At 44.7% G+C, this 26,994-nt stretch overlaps 1 protein-coding gene across 4 annotated transcripts; it reads left to right on the plus strand.

Moving 5' to 3' along the window:
* Positions 1–657: 657 nt before the first annotated feature.
* Positions 658–26,425, plus strand: STMN4 (stathmin 4). Of its 4 annotated transcripts, XM_049865888.1 has the most exons (8): positions 658–727; positions 18,758–18,848; positions 19,981–20,076; positions 21,237–21,317; positions 21,768–21,976; positions 23,242–23,433; positions 24,125–24,178; positions 26,256–26,425. In XM_049865888.1, the coding sequence occupies exons 2-7, from the start codon at positions 18,836–18,838 to the stop codon at positions 24,143–24,145; spliced, it is 612 nt and encodes a 203-aa protein (XP_049721845.1). In that variant the 5' UTR covers positions 658–727; positions 18,758–18,835; the 3' UTR covers positions 24,146–24,178; positions 26,256–26,425. The 4 variants fall into 4 exon arrangements, with proteins under 4 accessions (XP_049721845.1, XP_049721844.1, XP_049721847.1 ...); XM_049865887.1 differs by lacking the exon at positions 24,125–24,178; XM_049865890.1 differs by lacking the exon at positions 21,237–21,317.
* Positions 26,426–26,994: the final 569 nt, after the last annotated feature.

Raw genomic sequence — 26,994 nt, forward strand, 5'->3', positions numbered from 1 at the left:
GGCTGGGGGGGAAGTGAGGATTCACCAGTATTGGTCAAATGCCCTTGCTTCTGGCCAACACCACAGTGAGTGTGGCGAGAGGGAAGCCCTGTTCTCCTCAGACCCCTGCACTGAGCCCTAACTGGCTGCAGGGCCTGAGTTTTCTGCAGCCCTTCCCTTGCCTTCTGACTCAGGGCTTAAACCCACCGGCCCTTCTGACAGAGCTGGAAACTAGGCACCAAACCCTCCCTGAAGCTATTTTTAGGGTTCATCTGTTCTTTCTTAGTTTTCCTCTGAATTCCATATTCTCTCACCCCCAGGTTTGAAAAAGCTAAAAATTCTCAAAATCATCCATCATTCCCCCTCTCCAGGTGTTCTCTCTAGCTGGCTCAGCTTGTAAACTGTGCCTCACCCCTACCTTCTCCATACCACTCCCCCTTCCCTTCTTCATCCCACCCTCACTCTCTGGCTCCCCAGCTCCACAGGCGGCATAGAAAGTAGGCTCTTTGTCTGACATCATCCTTCCACTCCCTGGCCTGCGAAGAGTTACTCACTCAGGCAATCCCTGCTCCACCAGAGGAGACTGTCCAATTGCCAAGCAACCCACTGCTGGCCAATCACAGAGCTTGGAGATGATGTCATGGCTAGAGCCCAGCAGTGGTGCTGATGTTGAGAGAAGCCCAGGGTACCACTAATTGAGAGAGTGAGGAAGAGAGCAGCTCGCAGCTCGCTTCTAACTGGACTGCAGGTAAGTAGAAACGGGATGCAAATTATCTGAGGCTTTTTGAAAAAGAAAAAAGGCTGCAGCAGAGCAGGGAAGCAAGGGGTCTAAGAAACTGAGTGTACCTATTGTGTTGCCTTTGATTTCACTCAATCAATTAAACTTTGTCAAATCTTGGGGGAAATAGAATGAGGCAAAAAGAATGGTTCTCTGCAGAGAGGCAAGGGTGGGCTGCCAGTGTTTTATTCCAGAGCTCAGTACAGACAGGATGGGTAGGAATTACTAGGGTTTCTTTGGGGTCAAATGTCCATGGTGAGTTATTTCTACATAAAAATGTTCTATTGCTGGTGAAGAAAGGTTTTGTTTCAAGTCTGGCTTCCCCTGGAGCTGGCTCTGACCCCCAGATCCCTTTCAAGCTAGAAGCTGCCCTGGGTTTTACATCCTTCTTTCTCAGCTCCGGCTTTCCTTGCCTCCCTTTCTCATTTTTATCATCTGCTTTTCTTTCTCTTTTATCTCTTCACTGGATTACTTTTGTCCTCATGGTTCTGAGGACACAATGAGATCACCACCTCTTCCTTGCCCCACCCCACTCTGAGGTCAAGCTGATCCTACCTGGGGCAGGGATCACTGGTGCTCAAGCTGAAAACTGAGGGCACACAGAACTGCCACGCCCTGTCCCTGACTGTGGCCGAGACCAGGCCCCCTTGTCACTTAGCCCATTGCCCTCACCAGGAGTTTAGGTGTTGTCATTTTCTCACCCTGGGGACTCGGAGATTTGACGGCCAGTGGCTGGCTCTGTCTCCACATGGTGGTGCTGCCTTTGTTTTATTTCTCCAGAAAGACAAAATCAGGTGTGGAGGAGTCTCATTGTCCAGGGGAAAAAGGGCGGGTCTCCAGGATCCCTGGGGTGCAGAAACATTCATGCAGCCCTTCTCTCAGTAGTCCAGGCAGGGGTATTCCCATGTCTCAAGGGGTACCCCCAGGAGAATACTAGGTGGGGATGGCCAGAGGTGGCCTGCTGGAGTCCTAAGAGGTGTGTGGGGGGGAGGTTGAGAGATAATGTGGGGGAATCTGCCTCAACGGGAGGCTGAGGCCCCCTCTAGAGGGAGGAAACCTCTCCCACAGGCTGGGAGTCAGGGTGCTAGGGGGAATGAGATCATCAGTCAGATGAGGAAACAATCAGAGTGCTGGAGTGGTGGAAAGGCAGAGGGTGACAGGTCTCATCAGCTGCTGTCACAGAAGGGATGTAGAGTCTACCCTATGCTCTAGGTCTGGGCAACCACCCCTCTCCTCAGCTCATCCCAACCCCTCTCCCAGCTTTCTGCTAGGAACTGTGCTCTCACCCCCTTTCGAAGCCCACTTATCATCACCAGCTGCTGAGCACCTGTCAGCTGGTCTCAGGCTTCGTGGGATCCTCAGCTCTACCCAGGCCACTCATGGAACGCATTTGGAGTCAGTGAGGATCTTTAACTACTAGATCAGTCCACCATTGGCCACGCTTGCTGCCTTGTAGGACGAGTTCTGCATCACTAAAGACGTTAAAGAAGTTGGATGACCACCCAGGAGGGAGACAATAGAGAGGATTTCTGCATTGTGTTGGAAATTGGTCTAGATTAGTGTTTTTCTACTACTGATTGGGACCCATTACTAGATTATGAATCAATTTTGTGGGTTGTAACTGGTAATTTTTTAAACAAAATGGGATAAGATAGAGTAGAAAAAAAAATCAGAGCAAGTCCCATATAGTAGGGTAAATAATTTTTCCTGTGTCTTTTTGTAGTTCTATATTTTCAGTTACAAGTATATTTATGTGTGTGTACCATCAAGTTGATTCCAACTTATAATGACCTTATAGGACAGAGTAGAACTGTCCTGTAGTGTTTCCAAGGCTATAAATCTTTATGAAAGCAGATTGCCACATCTTTCTCCTGAGGAGTGGCTGGTGAGTTCGAATTGCCAACCTTTTGGTTAGCAGCCGAGCACTTTAACCACTTCGCCACCAGTGCTCCATATATGTATATCAGTAGCCATATGTATACAGTACATGTGCGTTAATAACAGCACATATACATACTGGATCATGATATAAAGTGTATTTCTTATTACGGGTCCCAGTCAAAAGAGTTGGGGAAATATTGGGCTAAGTGACCTCTATCGCTTCTTACTTCAGGACTATAAACCAAACCCAAACCCATTGCTGTTGAGTCAATTCTGACTCATAGCGACCCTATAGGACAGAGTAGAACTGCCCCACAGGGTTTCCAAGGAACAGCTGGTGGATTCGAACTGCCAACCTTTTGGGTAGCTGCCAAACACTTAACAACTGTGCCACCAGGGTCCCCCAAGACTATAAGCTTATGGAAAACTTTTACTAGACTGGACTAAGAGAAAACTGTCATTCATATGTGTCCCAGTACCAGGCACAAAATAGGTGCCCCCCCCCAAAAAAAAATTTTTTTTTTTTGCCCAAAAGATACCATTAAATCCAGGTATCCTTTTAAAAAGGAGCCCTGGTGGCACAGTGGTTAAATCACTCAACTGCTAACCAAAAGGTTGGAGGTTTGAACCCTTCAGCCACTCTGTGGGAGAAAGATGTGGCAGTCTGCTCTTATAAAGATTTACAGCCTTGGAAACCGTACGTGCAATTCTACTCTGTCCTATAGGGTCACTGTGAGTTGGAATTAACTCGAAGACAATGGGTTTGGTTTGGTTTTAGTATTCTTTTAAAAAGGAGCCCTGGTGGCACAACAGTTAAATGCTCATCTATTAACTGAAAGGTTGGCGGTTCGAAGTGACCCAGTGACTCTGAGGGAGAAACCTAGTGATCTGTTCTCATAAAAATTATAGCCTTGAAAACCTTTTGGGACAGCTCTACTCTGTCACATGGGGTCACTATGAATTGACCTGAAAACAGCACCTAACAACAACAACAACAATGTTCTTTTAAAGAGAAAACTATGTTTCTTTAGGGACATACTTTGTTCTGAAGGACCCATCTAAAACAGAGAACATCTCATACAGTGAGGGCGTCCTGAGCAGATTACTGGACAGACTTACTATCGGTGGTGGGGTGGTGGGGATGTTTTCCATGATTGCATGGGTAGGTGCTTAATATCTAGGTTCTATTTTGGCTCAATGTGAGAAATCCAGGGGCCCAGAGACACTGGTTGCTTTCTCTCATCTCACTAGGCTATTTTAACTACATTTGGCCTTGTCTTAGTTATCTAGTGCTGCTATAAGAGAAATACCACGATCGGATGGCTTTAACAAACAGAAATTTATTTTCTCACAGTTTAGGAGGCTGGAAGTCCGTATTCGGAACGCTTGGTCTAGGGGGAGGCTTTCTTTCTCTTTTGGCTCTGGAGGAAGATCCTTGTCTCTTCAGCTTCTGCTTCCTGGTTCCTTGGAGATTTCCATGCGTCTTGGCATCTATCTGATCCCATCTCTGCTTCCTAGCTTGTTGGTTTAGCCTCTTTCATATCTCAAAAGAGATTGGTTTAAGACACATCCTGCACTAATCCTGTCCCATTAACAAAAAAAGACAAACCCCTCAAAATGAAACCCATTGCCATTGAGTTGATTCCTGCTCACAGTGACCCTGTCTCTAGGATGGGGCTTCCAAGGCTGACATTTTTATGGAAGCAGACTGCTATATCTTTCTCCTGCGGAGTGTCTGTTGGATTCAAACTACCAACCTTTCCGTTAGCAGCTGAGTGCTTTAACTGCTGTGCCACCAGGGCTCCCATTCCCAAATGGGCTTATAACCATAGGCATAGAGGTTAGGATTTAAAACATATTTTTTTGGGACACAATTCAATCCATATTAGGCCTATAGGAGAGAAGTGTGCTGATTGCTAAACTTTAAAATAGGACAACAAAGATTGATACATTGGGATCCAGAGAGGAAGGCAGTGGAACAGGGGAGAGGGACACAGGGCAAAGAAGATCAGGAAAGTAAGAGAGAGAGAAAGAAAATGATAGTGTCTGCATTAAACCAACCATATAGAAAAAACTGAAAAATTTAAATATTTGTGCTTTTGATTATAAATAATTGAATATTTAAGAATCAAGATCATAGCCAACGAAGGGCTTTATTTTTTCTAAAAGCCCTAAGCTTCTCTCCCCAAGCCTCCACTGATATCTTTGTATTTTTTTCTATTTGCCTAGAGACTGTCATTTGGAGACATAGAATCCCAGAGATTTTAAAGTCATTTGTGGGAAGAAATGGGACATTATTTGGGATTAGAAATTCTGTAAAAAAAATTATGCAGCGTGAAAAATCGAATTTTTATAGTGCCCTTTAGAGAAGGAATTTTTTTTTTTTTTTAAATCTTGGGAAGTAAATACACATCATGTATATTAGATTTACTTGTTAAATTATCATTTGCTATATTTAGATATGTGCCAGTCTGGGAAAATGGTTACTTCTGTTTTTCTTTCAGGGGAGTAGGGGCAAAAAACCTCCCCTGCCATTTTCTAAAAAGCATTTTTTCCAGGTTTTTACATTTCTAGTCCCACTAGGAAGACAGAAAGACATATGCACCCTCTCACCCCACTCCCTAACACATCTTTTGTACCTGCCAAAGTTCACTGGTCTTTTCCATAAATTAAAAACTGGTAGCTGTGCGTTTACTCCCTTGGGGTCCTGCCGTGGGAGGCAGGAGAACAGGACAGGTCAGAAGGGACCTGAGCGGGGTCCTGGGGTGGATTGGCCTGATTTATGACAAGGCAACGTAGGAGGTCGGAGGACAAATCAGGAAACATGAGTCCAGAGACAGGAACTGAGCTCACGTTGTAGGGTGGAAGACCCAGTGGTGATGGGGAGTGGGCAGAGCACAGAGTTTCAGCAAACAATCTGAGTGTCTGTGCTCAGAAATCCAGACCTCAAAGGAAGCAAAGGTCAACTCGAGTAAGTGGAAACAGGTGGGCTGGGAGTGGCATGTGTTAGGCAGCGCTGCCATCTGACAGCACGAGCACTATTTGCCTGTTGATCTTGGAACAGTGCCTGTCATTTGCCCTGCTTTTGAAAACCCAGCTATGTAAGGACTCCACAAACATACCAGGAACCTGTCTGGGGGGAAAAAAAAATTACCCCAAGAAGTACTTCAGTTAACCAAAGGAATTATTAGATTAAAAACCTCAAACATGGTATAAATACAGGGTTGTGAATAAAGAAAACACTAGAATTTAGAGTTATTAACATACTTATAAAGCTGAATACAGATGTCAAGTATCTTGAGGCTAAAAAATATCTATTATGTTCATCACTGTGTTCCCAGCATCTAGCATACAGCATATAGTAGGTTTTCAATAAATACGTGTTGAATGAATAATATAAGAAAGAAATCAATAATATTAATTCAGAACAGAAAATCCAGAAGTAAAAGTATGTGAAATCTCTCATCTCACACAAAGAAATCCAGCAGACGCTGTTTTATTCTTTTATTTCTTGTGGTAAATATATGTCGTTGTTGTATGCTGTTGCGTTGATTTCAACTCATGGTGACTCCATAGGACAGAGTAGAACTGCCTCATAGGGTTTCCTAGGCTGTAATCTTTACAGAAGTAGCCCTGGTAGCACAGTACTTAAAACGCTGGGCTGCTACCAGAAAGGTCAGAGGTTCAAACCCACCAGCTGTTCAGAGGGAGAAAGATTTGGCAGTCTGCTTCTGTATAGATTACAGCCTTGGAAACCCTAGAGGGCAGTTCTGCTCTGTCCTAGAGGCAGAATCAACTCAGAGGCAACGGGTTTGATTTTTTTGGTAATCTTTATGGGAACAGATTGCCAGCTTTTTCTTCCGTGGAGTGGCTGGTAGGTTTGAACTGCCTATCTTTTGGTGAGACGCTGAATGCCTACCCTTGTGCTGCCGGGGCTCCTTGGTAAATACACACACACACACACACAGATACACATAGATATTCATGCGCTGCTTAATGTCCGTTTGGGCAATGTCTGATCACATATACATCCTTAGTCCCATAAAGTTATAACGGAGCTCAGAAATCCTGACTGGAGAACAGGAAGTTGCAGATGTAACAGCTTCCCAAATGCAAAATGTGTATCTCATGTCTCTTGTATACAAAGCAATTGAGCTACCAGGTATACAATGGTACAGTACACTATAACACCTATGTCTTGATGGTCATAATAAACACCTATGTTACTGGTTTATGTACGCACTATATTGTACTTCCTATCATTATGTCAATGTGAACTTTCCCTACTTACAAATAAAAAGTTTACCATATAACAGCATATACTTTGATTCGTAGGTAGCAGCATTCAGTCTCATGTATCACTCATTTCTTGAATGTTGTAGCATTATCTATTTAATTTTCTTTTGAAAATACTACTGTGAAGTGCATCATGGCTCCCAAACACAGCAAAACCTGGGCTAGTGATAGCAGCAGCAAGGGGCAAAGGAGAAGTATTGATTTGGAAGTAAAACAAAAGATATCCCATATAGCTTTGCTAAGTATATAAAATGTTGTTTGCACAGTGTACAAATCACAGAATATCCTATTTCACAGAATGTGTTGTGGATGTTAAGCCACACATGACATATATATATATATATATATACAACAAAACATCTGCCAATTCAACGTATTTATATGTATAATTGAGTGTCACTGTTGACATGCATGTTGTACAATTACCACTATCTTAGTTTCCAAATTATTCCACAACCATTAACAGAAACTCACCAAGACTCCCCCTTTCCCCCTCCCTCCCACCAGTGGTAACCACTAATAAGCTTTGGTCTCCATGCATTTGGCTATTTCATATAAGTGAGATCATAACTATTTGTCTTTTTGTGATGACTTGTTTGACATCATAATGTTTTCAAGGTTCATCCATGTTTTAGCATGTATCAGGACTTTGTTTCTCTCTATGGCTGAGTAGTCTTTCATTGAATGTATATACCACATTTTGTTTATCCATTCATCTGTCGATGGATATTTAGGTTGTTACTGCCTTTTGGCTATTGTGAAAAGTGCTGCAATGAATATTGGTGTGCAGGTTTCTGTTTGCCTTCCTGCTTTCACTTCTTTTGAGCATACGCCTCATATAGGGATTGCTGGGTAATATGGTTGCTCTATGTTCAGCTTTTCGAGGAACTGCCAAACTGTTTTCCAGTGGCTGCACCATTTTGCATTCCCACCAGCAATGGATAAGGGTTCTGTTTTATTCTTAAGGTAGTGAAATATATAAATAAATGGTTTTAACTTAAACATTTTTAAAAAGATGTAAAACTTCCAGAGCATTGGAAAAAGATGAAAGAACAAAGAAAACAGGAACAACATTGCAAGATATGAAACTCCTCTTAGTGTGGCTAAATATGGACTGGACGCCTGGCTTTGCTATTACTACTTAACCTTGGGCAAGGCACCAGGCCCTTTGGGGTCTCTGTCTTCTTATCTAAAAAGGGATGGGGAACAGAAACACTAGAGATCATCGTGGCTCCTTCCATCTATGGGACTGCAGAATGATCAGAGAACTTGACCCCCTGACAATGCCTACAAGTTCTATTACTTGTTCTCTGGTGATAGGAAAATGACTTAATTGGTTACACTTGATAGGTCATGTGTGTGCATTTTAACAGGGGCTTTTTCAGAGGCAATACCTGGCCTAAATGAGAGCTTAATGGTAAGAGTTTTAAGCACTGAGGCTACCCCATGAAGACAGATTCGGGTCATGAAAGGCTTTGTGTGCCATTACCCACATGCCATAGGCACTCATCTGTCTTGCTTACATTTAGGGATGGCCTTGGATATGAGGAAGTAACATGGAATTTTTGGAGATAAGCATGGGCTTAATATAAGAAGACTTTGGTTCAAATTCCAACTGTATCACTACTTGTATGACTTTGGGCAAATCAGGTCACTTACCTGAGTTGATCATCTGTTAAATGGATATAATGATATCTATTTCATAGGACTTTGGCCGAATATAATGATAAAATGTATATGCTCTGGTTACAGCTATGTAAAATAACAGGCATAGAGAAAACAAATTAGAAAGAAATGTCAGTAGCATTAAAGCAGCAAGACTTAAAAAAAAACCAAACCCGTTGCTGTAGGGCTGATTCTGACTCATAGTGACCCTATAGGACAGGATAGAACTGCCCCACAGAGCTTCCGAGGAGCGCCTGGTGGATTCAAACTGCCAACCTTTTGGATAGCAGCCATAGCCCTTAACCACTACGCCACCAGGGTTTCAAGGCTACAGGGATTTATTTTCTTTTTTCTGTCACACAGATTTTCTGAAATATGATGTCAATATATTTGTAATTAAAGCTGTATCTATAAAAGAGAAAACTGATGCACTTGAAAGTGTTTTTATAAACATCAAGTCCTAAAGTATTCATTACTGTTGGTATTAGGAGTAAGATTACAAGGGCTTGCTTTGTATGCCAATGCCTCCATGAGTATTTGACTCCAGTAACTGTTCCCACCAGCACATGGTTACCAGGTCGCTATACCTCACTCGCTACCCAACAACCCTGAATTAAGTCCATGTCTCTGAAGTTTACTTCTGATATGTTGATTCTTTTGTATATATTGAATCAAAAATAAAAATGGGCCAAAGGCCCATCACTGTGGATTATTTTGGGTGGTCTATTTTCCAGGCTTAATTTTACTTCTCTGGCTAGTTTCCCAACATCACTGTTGGAACCTAACACTGTTGCAAACTATGTTGGACTCCTGAGACCTCTAGGATTTTCCTGTTGCCAACAGGTGACACCTCCTGATTTCCTAGAAGCACAATTGAAGCCACATTCCTGAAGCCTGTTAGGTACTCTGCTGAAGTTAATCTTGATCACTGTCTCCACCATCTTTTCCTTATGAAGTCTTTGAAAGCAAACCTAATGGGGGTGATGTGAGAGGACCAGCTCCCCCAAGTCAGCAAATCAAGCAATATCCTGTGTTGCCCAGTTTCCAGTTTCTCTCAGTGTGTCTCACCTGTTCTTCTCGGCTGTGCTCTAATAGCCTCTCCTTCTCCCTTTTATGACGTGGCTAATGTAAGTGTGGGAAAACATCTGCAGTACTTCCAAAGGTCCCAGGCCTCCAAATTCCCACCCTGGAGGTCTGGTTCACTATTTCACCTCCGAAAACCCCTGTGGTTATCCTAGAGCCTACTATAGGTCCCTATGAGTCAGAATTGACTTGACAGCAACAGGTTTTTTTTTTTTTTTTTTTAGTAGAGGGCTTGGCATGGAAGTGAATGTTTAATAAACACTGAGGAAAGGATTAAAACCACATTCATGAAAAAATTATTTACCTTCTTATTTTCGACCAAAATAAGGCATGTGACTGCCAATCAGAGGCCTTTGATCAACATGAAATAACCAGAGTTACTATACTGAGATGATATGATTTCAGCCAAAAGCAAAGAAAAGTGACTTTTAGGTAGCTCTTGCAGCTTATTTTAAGTAAGTGTACGCCTTCAATTGGACTTCTTAAGAGACGGATAATAGTGCACGGACTTAAAGTGATGCCTTCCTGTACTGCTTGGGGTCAGAATTGGGTTAGAATTCATTGCTTCCGTACCCATAAATACTTATCCTGATTCTCTGCCAAAGTTTCTATATTTATTTTCTAAAACCCCTGCTTTTTTTTTCTTGCCAGGGACCATTCTATTCAAACCACTTGGAAGTCCATTAGCTTCTTATCCCTCCAAAATAGTCTACATGAGATTCTGATGGCATTATGTGGGCATTTCTTACAGTGACAAATAACATGCTTGCTCACTCTGGCTGCATAAGCAGTCAGAGGTCAGTAGTGCCCCCAGTGAATGGCCATGTGGCATCAAAGAGCTGGGTGGTCTTCTCTCTCTGCTCCCTGGTCATAAATCACATTACAGAAAGCTTGGGAGTAGGGGTCCCCATTCTGGTCACAAAGTTCTTCTACCTTGAAATCCCTTCTACATACCCATCTTTTCATTGGAAGCTGCTCCAGTGCCCCTGTGGGCTGTCCCTCTCATCCAGGCAGGTATGCAGGAGGGCAGTATGAAGAAGAAGGGCACTGACACTAGAATCTAGAAGCTGGTCTGTGGTAGCATCTCTGCCACCAATTCATTGTGTGACCTCAAGGAACTCTGGTCCTTGGGGTGAAGGTTATTGGCATTTTGGAAGGGACAATTGTTCATTGTCTGGACTTGTTGCATGCTTTGACGGACAATAAGCATACCTGGTTCGTCCCCACTAAGCACTTGGTTGTAGCACCCTCAGTCTAATCAGTTGCCATCAAGTTGATTCTGACTCATGGCGACCCCATGTGTGTCACAGTTGAACTGTGCTCCATAAGGTTTTCAATGGCTGATTTTTCAGAAGTACATCACCAGGCTATTTTTCTGAGGTACCCCTGGGTGGACTCAAACCTCCAACCTTTCCATTAGTAGCCTAGCATGTTAACCATTTGTATCACCCAAAGACTCCATCTTCAGTTTAGTGATAATCAAAAGGTCTCATGTATTTCCTGGAAGTGGACTGCCTCTAGTTGCAAACCACTGGCTACTGATTACCAGGTCTCTCCTTTTCTGACATTCTGATGTTCTAGGGGAAACTGGGGGCTCCGATCTCTTCATTTAGACCCGCTTATCGTTATCGTCAGGTGACCTGAGCACCCACTGTGATCTGCTGACTGTCCTCTCCTCCCCCACCATCCCACCATGAAATCCCTCTTTAGCCAACAACCTTGATTCTAGACCTTTGTGACCAGCCAATCCTGCCCCTAATCAAAACTTACTCATTTTGTATCTTTATCTCCTTATTGCTTAGATCTCTACTTTGTGGATTTATCACTAACTCATTTGTTTTACCAATTATGCTAATGATAGAGTCCTTTGACAAAAATGTGCGATTACTTGCTTTTCCATGCACAGACTCTTATATGCTGGAGCTGGGGGAAATATATGGATTAGTTTGCAAATGGGAAAACAGTGCTGGTTGTGATATAAGAAGTCCAGAGTGTAACTAGGCAGGTCCTAGGCAGGCCTCCATCACTGTGTGCCTTCCCTTCCTAATCTTTTTCCCAAACTGACACTGCTAGATGAATTTTTTCGTACTGTTTATTGTTAGCTGCTGTTGAGTCGGCCCCCCACTCATGGCAACAACAGAGCTAAACACAGCCTGGTCCTATGCCATCCGCATGATCGGTTGGAGATTGGAACATTGTGATCCACAGGGTTTTCACTGGCTGAGTTTTAGGCATGGATCACCAGGCCTTTTTTCCTAGTCTGCCTCATGTGGAAGCTTTGCTAAAACCTGTTCAGTATTGTAGCAACATACAAGCCTCCAGTGACAGACGGATGGTGGATGTACGTGAGGTGCATTGGCCAGGAATCAAACCCAGGTCTTCCAAACTGGTGGTATAACTTAAAGACAGAGATGGGATTTAAATTAAATGCAAAAAAAAAAAAAAAAAAGAAAGAAAGAAAACAAAACAAAACAAAAGAGTTGCCATCGAGTTGATTCTGAGTCATGGTAACCCTATGTGTGTCAGAGTAGAGCTGTGCTCCACAGGGTTTTCTTTTTTTTTTTTTTAATTATTTTTGTTGTTGAGAATACACATAGCAGAACACATACCAATTCCACAATTTTTACATGTACAATTCAGTGACATTCCATAGGGTTTTCAATGGCTGATTTTTCAAAAATAGAGCATGAGGCCTTTCTTTTGAGGTATCTCTGGGTAGACTGGAACCACCAACCTTTCGGTTAGCAGCTGAGCTTGTTAACCATTTGTTTGCACCACCGAGGGACTCCGCCTGGATTCAAATCCCAGCTCTACCCCTTACTAACTATTTGAGTTGGTGTGATTTACCTAACTCCATTGCACTTCAATTTCCTCATTACAGAAGAATCTCATAGAGTAAATTGATGTAATGCCTATGATTTTTCTAGTACGAAGTAGGTGCTCGAGAAGTGGTAGCTATTATTATTGCTATCATCAGCAGCATCACCACTCCCCTCTTCTTTTATTGAAAAGATGGCAACTAAATAAATAAATTAAGATGGCAACTACTCCCTACTAAACAGAGGATGAAGCGCAAACTCCTTCACCGCCTCGACAGAAAACAAGCGAGGAACCTCCGGGAGGGCCAGAGGTTTGCCCCAGTACTAGGTTTTGCCTTCTGATGCTCTGATGATGTCTGATAGACTCTCCTACCTGATGGGCCTGAACTCATGGCCTCATGCCTACTCTGACCTCTATTTTCTTTTAATGTTTATTCCCCCATCTGAATTCCTGTCATTCTGCCTTCTCTGACCTTGGGCAATAGTACCCTTTACTGTCCCTCTCTGATAGTCTATGATAGGCCTGGTGGCCCCCACTTGGTTTCAGGCTATGTTCTGTTGTGCATGACAACATGACCAAACTACGAAGCTATTTAACCAACACTGTAACACTGTGAGAAGCTTGGAGGGTCCATGCCTCTAGGAATAAAGCTGGTATATGGACCCTTGGGATCATACTAGGCATTGAAGCTAGATTGGATGTGTCCAGGAGAATGGCCTGGGCTAGAGGTGTCTAAGATGGAAGAACAGAGACCTCAGAGCTGTTCTGAAGCCCTTGAAGTCCACAGATTCCAATAACTAACTCTTTCCATTGGTGTGTGTCCAATCAGGGTCTAACCCACAAGATAACCTAGAGTCTATACATCCAGACTGAGTGCTAGGGAAGTGGTTGTAAAGCTCCTCACTAAAGGCTGATGCCACAGGCTAATTAGGAATAAAGTCAAGCTCCCTGCCATTGTTGCCACCACCCAATGGCTTAGGACCCCTTTGTATTGCTGACCTCTCCATAAGAGTCTTGTCCTCCTGCCACCTCGTTATCTCCTATATCCTTTGTCAGAGTGTCGCCTGACAACAATATCTTTTGGATCTAGAGTGCAATAGAAGTAACTTGACTGTGGGCATGAGGATTTAAGGGTCCCGTGTACCCACAGGTGCACAGATTGTCTTGAGGAACAAATCAGACCATGTATAAACGCTGGTAGTTAAGATATGGTGAAAGGATCATGGGTTTGTACCCTGGCACATTCATTCACTGAGTGTCCTTTGAAATATCACACACAATATCTCTGGGTCTCAATTTGCTCATCTATATAATAGGGATAATAATTCCTACCTCACAAGATTATTATGAAAATCAAAATGAGTTTGTTACCCAGTAGGTGTTCCACAAATACGTATTTTTAGTTATACAGAATCCAACCTGTGAAATGGAAAAGTCTGAATTACAAATTCCTTGACCATGTGTACTTGTGTCTACCTCTAGGATGTCTCCTGTTCCCTGCCCTGATTTTCCTTCTCTGTGTTCTCTGATCTCTGTTCTTTGCTTAATTCCTTCGGCTCCTAAAAGTCCTAGTATATTATCTTCATATAACCAGTACTAGTTGCCATCAAGGTGACTCTGACTCATGGTGATCCATGTGTGGACATGTGCTCCACAGGGTTTTCAATGGCTGATTTTTTGGAAGTGGATTGCTAGGCCTTTCCTCAGAGGTGCGTCTGCGTGGACTCAAACCTCCAACCTTCTGGTTAGCAGCTAAGCATGTTAACTGTTTGCACAACCCAGGGACTCCTATCTTTCATTTAGAGGGTGCTTCATCCATGTTTTTTTATTGAGTCATATCTACGGGCTGGAATGGCTTTCCCTGAATTCCAAGGTCCATGGAGGAATCCTAGTTAGCATCCAGTTCCTCCATTGGCTACAAAAGAAGAACTTAAAAATCAGAAAACCTGGACCCTAGAGTTAGTTCTACTACCAACTTAGCCAAGAGTCTTAACTTCTCTGAGCCCAAGGTTCTTCATCTGTAAGTGCAGCTGATGATGCCTGTCTTGTCAGCCTGGCATAGACTCTTGAAAAGACCAACTGGGATAATGTAGGTGAAAGTGTTCTATGTGTGAAAGGTCTTACTTCCAGTGCAGGCTGAGGGGCATATTCCCTGACTCCAAGTACTGCTTCTACAGGAAAAGCCCAGCTAAGTTCCCCTACTTTCTCAGGGTGTCCTCTGTCTCTCCCCCACTCTTTTTCCACCTATTTAGACCTCACTGGAAACCCTGATGGGGTAGTGGTTAAGAGTTCAGCAGTTCGAATCCACCCAGAAAACTGCTCCTCAGAAAGCCCATGGAGCAATTCTACTCTGTCCTATAGGATCGCTACGAGTTAGAATCGACTCTACGCTAATGGGTTTGGTTTTGGTTTTCTGATCCATCACGCAGGTTAAAGTCTGAGGCCAGCTGCCTTCCTGCAGGGGCTTGCTCACTCCACACAAATTGACTGGTCCATCAGTCTGGTCATGAGCATGGCTTGTGCAGAATGCAGCCTCAAGACTAGGACTGTCACGTCCAGGCACCCGAGCCCATCCCCCCATCCAGGGATGCACTGGTAGTGTCAGGATCAGCTTGACTCCCAAGGAGAGAAGGTCCATTGTGCTATGAGGGGAGGGGCGTGGCAGGGGCCCCTGGTCCAAAAACACAAAAATGGGAAGAACAAGGAGATGCTGTAGAGAAAAGAGCACTTTAAGGCCAGCTAGATCTGGGTCAAATCTGAGCTGTCTCACTCAGTTGTGTGTGACTCTGAGCAAGTCACATAAACCCTCTGAGCCTCTGTTCCCTCACCGGTAAATGGGGACAGCTATACTTAACCCGCAGGGCTGTGGTGAGGACCAGAGATAATGACTGTGAAACAGGGGTTTGGCACCTGGTAGCTCACTAATAGGAGCCCTAGCAGAGCTGCAGTTAAGCACTTGATTGCTAACCAAACGGTCAATGGTTCAAACTCACCAGCTGCTCCAAGGGAGAAAGATATGGCAGTTTGCTTCTATAAAATTACAGCCTTGGAAACTCTATGGGGCAGTTCTACTCTGTTCTATAGTCATTTGAGTCGGAATTGACTTGACGGCAACCTTTTTTTTTTGACTACATTGATGCAAAAGAAAACTAACATTTATCTAGCACCTCTTATTTGCTGGATGCAAAACATACACTATTCTCATGTAATTTGTATAATTCTGAAGATTTACAATGGGGAAAAAGAGTTTTAGAAGTGTGAAGTGACTAGCGACAGCTGGTAGGGGACTCACAGTCTATATTGGACTCCACACTGGTCTAGTCCCAAAGGAGAGCTAAGCCCACTACTCCTATTGCCCTCCTCACTCCAGTCCCAAGCCAGCATGGAGCCTGGTCCCCAGAGGACAAACACGCTCATCATGAGAAGGAAAAGGGCTTGAAGTGGGCCTCAGAAGACACTGGCAGTGAGTGTGGATGTTGTCTCATACCACCCTCTGTAGGCATGGTAGTCAAGAACCAAGTGTCATTATGACAGTCACTCACCAGTGACCATTCCTCACTCTGAGTGGAGCCCTGTTGCCTACCCTCTCCCAGCCACTGCAGATCTTCTTCTCCCCTTGCCTCTCCTTTTCTCCTCCCCCCTCCTTTCTTCACACTTTATGGTCCAACATCACACACCATGCTTTCTCACCTCCACGCACTTGCATGCATTGTTCCCTGGCAGGATGCCTTCCCTGCAGCCTCCTGCCTCCTTCTGGCTCAACCTTTGAGATTCAGTCCAGGCACCACTAATACCAGTTGGCCCTCCTGGTTCCCCAGGCCTCATGCTGAGAATGGAGCCCCTTCTCCATGCTCCCGTGATAACCTATGCATTCTTATTTCTACCTCTGCACTAACCACATTATGATGACATTGTTCCTTAATGTTTACTTCTTCTCATAGTTCAAGGCTGTCTTAAATTGGTTCAAGGAGATCTTAGGTTAGTGGTTTGTTGTGGGAAGTTGAAGGAGGGGGCAGGATAAAAATCACCTGAAGAGGTATTTTAATATCCTCTGTCTAATTCTCTCTCAGAGTCTCTGGGTGGCGCAAATGGTAAAGTGCTCAACTACTAACTGAAATGTTGGCAGTTTGAACCCACCCAGGGGCGTCCTGGCAGAAAGATCTGATGATCTGCTTCCAAAAGGTCACATCCTTGAAAACTCTATGGAGCAATTCTACTGTGCACATATGGGATTGCCATGAGTTGGAATCAACTTGATGATGTTGTTGTTAGCTGCTGTTGAGTCAGTTCCGACTCATAGTGACCCTATGTACAACAGAATGAAACACTGCCCGGTCCTGAGCCATCCTCACAATCGTTGTTATGCTTGAGCTCATTGTTGCAGCTGCTGTGTCAATCCACCTCTTTGAGGGTCTTCTTTTTTTCCGCTGACCCTGTACTCTGCCAAGCATGATGTCCTTCTCCAGGGACTGATCCCTCCTGACAACATGTCCAAAGTATGTAAGACGCAGTCTCACCATTCTTGCTTCTAAGGAGCATTCTGGTTGTACTTTTTCCAATACAGGTTTGTTCGTTCTTTTGGCAGTCCATGGTATATTCAATATTCTTCGCCAACACCACAATTCAAAGGCATCAATTCTGCTTCGGTCTTCTTCATTCATTGTCCAGCTTTCACATGCACGTGATGTGAATGAAAATACCGTGGCTTGGGTCAGGCGCACCTTAGTCTTCAAGGTGACATCTTTGCTCTTCAACACTTAAAAGAGGTCCTTTGCAGCAGATTTACCCAATGCAATGCGTCTTTTGATTTCTGGACTGCTGCTTCCATGGCTGTTGATTGTGGATCCAAGTAGAATGAAATCCTTGACAACTTCAATCTTTTCTCCATTTATCATGATGTTGCTTATTGGTCCAGTTTTCTTTATGTTGAGGTGTAATCCATACTGAAGGCTGTGGTCTTTGATCTTCATTAGTAAGTGCTTCAAGCCCTCCTCACTTTCAGTAAGCAAGGTTGTGTCATCTGCATAAGGCAGGTTGTTAATGAGTCTTCTTCCAATCCTGATGCCCTGTTCTTCTTCATGTAGTCCAGCCTCTCATATTATTTGCTCAGCATGCAGATTGAATAGGTATGGTGAAAGAATACAGCCCTGACGCACACCTTTCCTGACTTTAAACCAATCAGTATCCCCTTGTTCTGTCCAAACTACTGCCTCTTGATCTATGTAAAGGCTCCTCATGAGCACAATTAAGTGTTCTGGAATTCCCATTCTTCACAATGTTATCCATAATTTGTTATGATCCACACAGTTGGATGTCTTTGCATAGTCAATAAAACACAGGTAAATATCCTTCTTGTATTCTCTGCTTTCAGCCAGGATCCATCTGACATCAGCAATGATATCCCTGGTTCCACGTCCTCTTCTGAAACTGGCCTGAGTTTCTGGCAGTTCCCTACCGATATATTGCTGCAGCCATTTTTGAATAATCTTCAGCAAAATTTTGCTTGCATGTGATATTAATGATATTGTTCTATAATTTCCACATTCGGTTGGATCACCTTTATAGTAACTGGCAATTCTCTACCACCCCATATCAGAATTGGCTGGGAAGTGGCCTAGGGTATATATAGGGAGAAATTCAGGACACAGTTATTTTGAGAAAAACTCTCAGGTGACTCTGATTTAGGATTTTGTCTCTCACACCAATCCTTAATTTGGACTAGGCCACTGAGCTACACAGGGAGACAGGTGAATATCCCTTGTCCAATGCAGTTTTGGGAAACCTATGTTTGCATACTCTGGGTGGCATGAAGGCACCTGGGTGATGCAAATGGTTTGCACTTGACTGCTAACCTAAAAGTTGGCAGTTTGAACTCACCCAGCGATGTCCCAGAAGAAAGACCTGGCAATCTGCTCCCATAAAGATTACAGCAAAAGAAAACCATGGAGCAGTTCTACTCTATAACACATGGGGTTGCCATGAGTTGGAATTGACTTGATGGCAACAGGTTTTGCTTTTGGTTTTGGGGGGACTTGAGACTGGGAAGTCAGTTATGAAGCCATCATTAATGCATGGAAACAGAGCCTGGTTGGTGTAATGTGGAAAAGGGCTGTCTGAGTTCCTTTGAGCATCAGCGTTTGGGGAAGTGAGAGTTGGTCTGGAGAGGGCCTTGAGGTGGGAGATCCTCTCCCTGTTGCTTAAAGAACTTCCTTAGGAGAATAACCTGCCAGCAGTAAAATACTTTCTTTTTCTCAGGTGTGTGCAGCTTCTTGAGGTGGTGACAGATCCACTCTGTGACTTTCAGCCAGATTCAACCACCAGATCCCAGAAAACATGACCCTAGCTGGTAGGTACAAAATCTGTTTCTGTGATAGGGCACCGTAGCATAGGGTACTTCTGTACATACCTGTATGTACTTATATGTGCTCAGGAAAAAAAAAAAACAACTGACAGGAACTACATCAAAGAGTTAAAAAAGATTATCTCTAGATGGCGGGTGGGATTACAGTTGAGTTTTTCTTCATTTTGCTCATCTGTGTTTTTTAATGTTTTTATAATAAGCATGTATTATTTTTGCAGTTAGTTTTATTTTCAAATTTGTAAAAGGAAATGAGGGAGAGAGTCTGGCCACTGTGCTGTGAGTAAGCTTCCGCTGAAGGAGCCTGCAGTGCCAAGCATGTCACAAGCAACAGTGACCTCAGGATGGGAAGAGAACTAACTCACAGAAACACACAAAACTGGCTGTGAAACACCTGGGGCAGGGCAGGGGGGTCAGGACACCAAACCATCAGCTCTTACCTGCAGCCTCCTGGTTTTCATGATGTTCCCAAATAGAGACACAATAGATGGTGGTGGGGACATTACCCCAGCCCTTGAGGACACCAGCCCCTCTGGCTTTGATCATTGTGCTGGGAAGGTCAGAGAAGGCACACAGCCTGACTTTGCCACCCGGTGAGGGGGAAGGGCCCAGAGGCAAGGATGGCTCCTCTCCCCCGCCAGCTTCTTTACCCTTGGGGCAGGATGCTAAGCACTCTGACTGAAATGAAGTACGATTTTCTGCAACATGGAGCAAAAGAAGTGGATATCCTGGGGCAAGTGTGGGGAGTAGAGAGCTCAGTCCAGGGTGACAGGGTAGAGTGAGGGCACTGGTGCTTGGGGCCTTTCTCTGAGGACATTTTGCTTATGGTATTATGAGAAGAAGAGATGAACTGGGCAGAAAGATAAGGTCATCTGGGTGTTCTGGAAGGCTAAAATTTTAGTATGTAAACAGAGTAGGTCTGAATCGTACCAAAAAACCTAAACAGGGCAACGTGGGGCAAACGGAGCGGCTAGATCCCTAGCCCAGGCATGGGTCTGGGTGGTCTGGGCACCTGTGTGGTGTCAGGAGTCCTGGGTGCCCAGGCACCCAGACTCACACAGATGCTGGCTTTTGAGTCTGGGGGGTTCACCATCTTCATCTGTCTGGGGTGTGTCTGCAGCCTACAAGGAGAAGATGAAAGAGCTCCCCCTGGTGTCCTTGTTTTGTTCCTGTTTCTTGGCTGATCCTCTGAATAAGTCATCCTATAAATATGAAGGTAAGTGAAGACCATAAAAAAAAAAAAAAAAAAAACTAGGAAAATAAGGGGTGAAGGTCTCCTGTGTGTTATACTCATGAGTACAGACGGTATCCTCTATCCCAATTTCATGAAACCCTTCCCATGTCACGTTTTCTTTCTCAGATCCAGTAAGATCATCACATCTTATTCTGAGGGTCTAAGCACAGTGATGAAGGCAGGGTGTGTGGCGGCAGCCTAGGGGACTAGGCAGCCAAGTTCAAGATCTGCGTCAGACCCTCCACAGAGTACTCTTGATCTTAGCTTAACTTTTGTTCATTCATTTAACAAATCAATGCTGTGGAGAATGCAGGGATGAACCAGACAAGGATTCAGCCCTCAGGGAACACTTAGACTAGAAAAGAAGATAAAAACCCATTGCCTTCGAGTTGATTCTGACTCATAGCAACCTTATAAAACAGTGTAAATAGCTAGATTACATGGCAGACATTTTCCTCAGTGATGGGTAGATAATGCTGAAGGAGAGGCCAGAGGTAGGAAGAGAACTTCTGTCTGCAGCAACCCAAGGAGGCTCTGTGATAGTGATGCTGTGGGTGACTTTGTGACAGGGAGAATCCCAAAGGCAGGAAGCACAAAATGGCAATGTCCTCATCAGGGATGATTGGGGCGGGGGGTGGTAGGGGACAGTTGCCCTCAAGTTGACTCTGACTCATGGCGATCCCATGAGTGGCAGAGTAGAACTGTGCTCCATAGAGTTTTCAAGGGCTGATTTTCTGGAAGTATGTCTCCAGGCCTTTCTTCCCAGGAGGCTCTGGGTGGACTTGAACCTCCAACCTTTGAGTTAACAGCCAAGCACGTTAATCGTTTGAACCACCCATGAACTCCAATTAGATAACAAACCAAAAAAAAGAAAAAAAACCTATTGCAGTCAATTCTGACTCATAGCAACACTATAGGACAGAGAAGAACTGCCCTATTAGGGTTTTCAAGGAGCGGCTATTGGATTTGAACGGGCAACCTTTTGGTTAGCACCAGAACTCTGAACCACTGCGCCACCAGGGCTCCAAATCAGGGAAGAGGTCCCTTCTTAATTTCCTGTAGGTTAATGAAAAGGGATGGGTTTGGTCTGGAAATGAGAGATGGGAGTGCTCTGATTACCTGAGATTGTTTTTTCTGTTTAGGCTGGTGTGGGAGACAGTGTAGGAGAAAAGATCAAAGCCAGCGGAAAGACAGTGCTGACTGGAGAGAAAGAAGAGAGCAGGGTAGGAGAAATTAAGGGGATAGATATAAACAGGCTGAGCAATTAGATTGGTAGTTGAACAACGAGTGGATGGGTGGTGGGTGGTGGATAAAAGCCACCATTGTTTGTCACCATAGATTACAATTTGAGCAAGAGCTCAACTATGGGAAGAGGCTTGCTGCAGAAACAAAAGCCGAAGCAGCTAGTTGTTCTCAAACATTACATATTCTGGGAACCCTTCTCTTAGAGCCTGAAGCCTTATGTGGTTACAAACTCCTTCAGCTTTCTCAGAGCCAACAGACAACTGGGCCCACTGACTTTAGGTACCGATGTTCAGGACTGACCCAGGACCCTGGTCATTAGGTTTTCCTGGGGGTCCCCAGATTTCCCATGCATAGGGTGAGCATGATTTACGGGTACCCACATTACATCTCATTCAGGGGCTGAGCAGCACCTTTTCTGCTCTCTGCAGCAGACACAGTGGACCTGAACTGGTGTGTAATTTCTGACATGGAAGTCATTGAGCTGAACAAATGCACCTCAGGCCAGTCCTTTGAAGTCATCCTGAAGCCACCTTCCTTTGATGGGGTGCCTGAGTTCAATGCCTCCCTGCCGCGGCGACGAGATCCATCACTGGAGGAGATCCAGAAGAAACTAGAAGCAGCTGAAGAGCGACGGAAGGTAAGGGCTGCCCTTTCTTTCCTCCATCCCAGAATGAAGGGGAGACAGTTGGAAAAGAGAGGCAATGGCCCTGAGCTGAGGTTCAGTCACCATCGACTTATGTTTAAACAGTAATTCCTATGTGCAGGGCAGAAAATGAGGCATAATTGAGGGAAACAAAGAAGTAAAAGCCCTGTCTCCTCTAGGAGCTTACAGTTTAGTGGGTGAGACACTGCACTACATAACTCCAAGAAAAAAACCCACTAACCCATTGCTGTTGAGTCAATTCTGACTTATAGCAACCCTATAGGACAGAGTAGAACTGCCCCATAGGGTTTCCAAGGAGCACCTGGTGAATTCAAACTGCCAGCCTTTTGGTTAGCAACCATAGCTCTTAATCAATACGCCACCAAGAGGTGCCTTTATATGCACAGTGATAAGAATAAGACATTGAAAAATATTAAGGAATTAGGGAAAGGCTACACAATTAAAGAAAGTGTTCCTTAATTGAGGAATGCAAGGAGAAGGACATGGTTTAGTATATTTTCACCACCTTAGCATGACTTCTAGGTCCCTGGATGGTGCAAAGAGTTTGTGCTGGGTTTTAACAAAAAGGCTGGCAGTTTGAGCATACCCAGTGGCACCATGGAAGAAAGATCTGGCAAACTGCTTCTGTAAAGCTTATAGCCAAGAAAACTGTATGGAGCAGTTCTATTCCATAACACACGGGGTTGCTATGAGTCAGAATCAACTCTGCAGCAAGGGGTTTGGTTTTTTTGGTTTAGCATGATTTCTGATGTTTCCTATTGACTCCTCAGGGCCCAACTCAGATGCCATCTTTGTGTAAGCTTTTCCTCAGCAGAAAATAATCTCCTCTCCTGGATTGCTATAGCACTTTATCTCTGCCTCTAAGGCTTATGTCTCATGCTACTCTGGGTTATAGTTATTTACATATAACTTATTCTTACTGTCTTTTCCAAGTTGCTGGAATAGTGCCTGGCACATATAATAAGGTCATTTAGTGTTTTTAGATGAATGAACAAGTGAGGCGATGAGAAAAAGAAATCCAAGGGCATTTAAAAGAAGGCTGAGAAAAATCAAATAGTGTGCGAGGCTGAGAAGGTTGTGGGAGAATCCAGGAAGTGTCCTTGCTTTCTGCTAATGGGCTAGGGACCAGGCTTAGGGAGGACTGTGTTGGGGGTGTGGAGCTTTTAAGCCAGGATGATCAAAATATACCCCAGGATGCTCACCCTCAAGGGCCTCTTTCGTCCTTTGTGCTTCTCTAGTACCAGGAAGCTGAACTCTTGAAGCACCTGGCAGAAAAACGAGAACATGAGCGGGAAGTGATCCAAAAAGCCATTGAGGAAAATAACAACTTCATCAAGATGGCTAAGGAAAAACTCGCCCAGAAGATGGAATCCAATAAGGAGAACCGGGAGGCCCACCTTGCCGCCATGTTGGAACGCCTGCAGGAGAAGGTAAGCAGTCCCAGAGCAGAAAAGAGGCTCCTGGACCACTCTGTCTTTCTTTCATGGCAAGTATACATGGATCTACATGTCATTTTGGGAGGAAGCAGCTTCAGGCAGGAATGGGGATATTTCTATTAGGCTGAATTCTTAGAGAGTTCCAGGGAATGATTTGGGAGGTCATAGGCAAGAAATGTGAACTGACCATTAGAATTCCTCGGGGTACACTCTGTCCAGTTACATAATTGAAACTTCTCACTGTCCTAGGGAAATTATACCTCTTATCTTCTAGAGGAAGCCTGCATAATGCAACGCAGCAGGGATAGACAAGCATGGTACATTCCTAGCTTCATCCTTGAATGGACTGATTTGATTTAATGAAACATGCTGACATGAGTTTCTGGCTCTATGCCAAGGGGATGATGAGCTGAGTTGCCCATTGAGCAGGAAATATGATTCTCTACAATCCTTTTGACATGGACTGAATGAGGCACAGGTCTTCCCAATATGCTCCCTTTTGTCAATAAACCAAATGGTGTCACCTAAATATGAGAAACGTGCGAGACTGGGGTTGGTCCCACATGTCAGCAGAATAACAGCCCATTCTGTTGAGAACACGCTGGCCTCATTTCCTCAGTCTCAAGGCTGCCCCAGTTTCTCCTGCAGCTCCTGGGAGAGCTCCAGCTCTGTGTTTTATTTCCAGGAGCCGCCTGCTGCGCGGTGACTCCCGGGACCCGATCGGTGGCCTCGTCCCATGGTGAGCAGCGTGGTCCCTACTCCTTCTGCCCATCTACCAATAGTCTTAGACCTTTGGCAATAGTTACTAGAAAGACCTGTCTTTCTTCACAAGGGATCTGAATGTTACATAGACCCTGGAGTTGGCCAGTGTGTGGCAGCCCCCACCCCCATGCTTGTCCTCCAAGGGGAAGCAATGTATCATATGAAAGGGAAGTGATCTGGGTCTGACTGCAGGCCTCCCCAGCTATTTGAAGGATGATTTGGAGCAAACTCTTGGAGAAAACAAAAACAAAAAACTGCAGTTGAGATAGGACGAGTCATGGACTCTCAGTCAAAATTCAAAACAAATAATTGAGGCCAAACCCAATATTATACATATTTGACAGATTAGGAAACCATGTCAGAGAAGGTAAAATGATTTTCCCAGGGCCACATAGTTAATATGCAATGGAGCTGGTACTGAAACACAGCTTTTTTTGCTCCAAGTCTATGGAGCTCTTTCAGTGCCTCATGGGAGACCAGTACACAACTGTCCCACTAGACTTTTGTCAGGGGGCTTTGGAAGCCAAGGAAAGGGAGTCTAAAAACCTTTTAGGATTTATACATAGAGCTCACCTGGAAATGGAGGTAGATTTAGAGTTGGAGTGATTGTAAAGGCCCATATTGTGGAGTAATAGCTTTGCAGGTGAGTTAAGACTCAAAGAAGCAAGGTGTCTGAAGCAAACATTTTAGTGGGCATCACTTCTCAGGGGCACTGATCCCTACTCAGTCTGGTGAAGGTGGGAGGTGGGATGGGAGCTAAGCGTGCTGTTTTTGCCCCATACCAGGCCATGGACACCTTCAACAATACCTTCTGTGCCAGTATTTGGGTTATGGAAAATTCTAGAGCTTCTCCAGGGACAGGTTTGTAGCATAGGGTATACCCTGGGAACTTGGATTGTCTCTGTGGGTCTACTCCAGGCTAATTCTTGACATTTGGATGGAATGATGACAGCCTTCTATAGAGATAACATTTATTGAGCACCCACCATGTGCAAGGAGCCACATTAGAAAATGGGAGGTACAAAGATGAAAAAGACAAGGTCCCTACCCTTAAGGAACAGACCACTTAATACAAGAAACAGATGTTGCACAATGAGGAGTAATGTAAGGCAGACCATAGTAAGTTCCTGAACTGAACACTAAAGCCACAGAATTCTAGAGGTAAAAGAGCTTTCCATATATCCCCCTCTTTTAAAGACCAGAACAGTGAGATTTGATGGATGAGGTGAGTCACTCAAGGTCACACAACTGGTAGGCCTCTCAACTCAGATCTCCAGTCTTTGGAGCTTCATTATGCAGTGGAACAAAAGAGGGTTCTTTTCACAACACTTGTAAGAAAGTCCACTCTTCGGAGCTGGGCAAAATTTCCAAAAATTCTTCTGGCAATTCATACTTGAAGAGCCTTCACCTTTGGCCAAACCCACTGCCATCTAGTTGATTCCGACTGATAGTGAACTCATAGGGTTTCCAAGGCTACAAATCTCTATGAAAGCAAGACTGCCACATCTTTCTCCCCCAGAGAGTGGTGGTTTTGAACGGCTGACCTTTCAGTTAGCAGTCGATTGCTTTAACCTTTCACCAAGGGGGTTAAAACAACTCTTACTAAGGAGATAGTCAAGAAACAAAAGCTGCAGTCAAACTGCCTGGGGAGCTTGCAATGAGGCCTGTGCGCTCCCCACCTGCTCCTCTAGCACAAGCTGCCATGAGCAGCTTCTTGTGTCAAGTCACGCAACAATCAGTCTCCAAACCCCAGAAGGGCCAGAAGGAGGGAGAGATTGGTGGGCCCTGAGAGCACTGAGAGAGGGTCCCCTTACAGGGGGTTAGCCCCAAGTCAATGAGCGGAGCTCTGCTGGAGTTGCACCAGCAGGCCTCGCCCACCTGCCTCCTGTGAGTCTTGCCTACCACCTTCTGCCCTGTCTCAGGCCGCCTTTGCAGACACTGCTCTCCACTTCCGGTGTGGGTCATCCTTTACTTCCGGTTCTCTTACCCCTCCGCCTCCCTTTATCCAGGGGCAGGCTTGTGTGACCCAACATTTCCCCTCCATTTCTTCCCAGGACAAGCACGCGGAGGAGGTGCGGAAAAACAAGGAGCTGAAGGAAGAGGCCTCCAGGTAAAGCCCAGAGGCCAAAGAAGTTTCCAGGACAGACGGACAGCAGCAGCAGCTCCGCAGTCCCCGAGGCAGCCCTGTGACGCCGGCTGCTCTCCCAGCACTGGGGTTTGGGGGGAGGGGGAGGGTGGCCCAGGGGCGTTTCCTCTGCTTTTGGTGTTTGTGAACGTGAAGAATTGACCAGTGAAGCCATCCTATTTGTTTCGGGGGAACGGTGATGGGGTGGGAGAGGGAAGAGCAGGAGACAGGTTGGAAAACGGAGATGGAGAAGAACTCATGGACATTGCCACATGGCCCACTGCAGACTCAGGTCACGTCCTCTACTTTTCTTCACACTGCCTGGACACTGAGCATCCAGGCGCCATGTTGAGGGAAATTGAAAACTGGAGCAGTGGAAGTTCGGGGTGCAGTGCAGAGTCCGGGGTGGAGCAATGGACGCACAAGTCCAGCAGGATGTGGGGGGTGGGACCTGGAGGCATTTCCACCCTGGAACATGTGGGATGAAGCGTTGGGGTGCCAGGGTCTGAGTGTGTGTGTTTTAACCATCCATTTTTGATCATCATGACAAATGAAACATTTACTCCAAGTCTCCAGTTCTTTATTTCCTGAATTTGTCCTTTGGATGATTAATAGAATGTTCTCGATACCACTTTTGTTCCTTTAGTTTTGCCATCAGATCACTTGAG

This window comes from Elephas maximus, chromosome 22, assembly GCF_024166365.1.
Source record: "Elephas maximus indicus isolate mEleMax1 chromosome 22, mEleMax1 primary haplotype, whole genome shotgun sequence".
Classification (NCBI taxonomy): Eukaryota; Metazoa; Chordata; class Mammalia; order Proboscidea; family Elephantidae; genus Elephas; species Elephas maximus.

Coding starts and splice junctions, on each gene's coding strand:
- STMN4 (XM_049865887.1), top strand. Junction 20,077..21,236: donor GTCATCCTATAAATATGAAG/GTAAGTGAAGAC, acceptor TTTTCTGTTTAG/GCTGGTGTGGGAGACAGTGT. Junction 23,434..26,255: donor TGGAACGCCTGCAGGAGAAG/GTAAGCAGTCCC, acceptor ATTTCTTCCCAG/GACAAGCACGCGGAGGAGGT.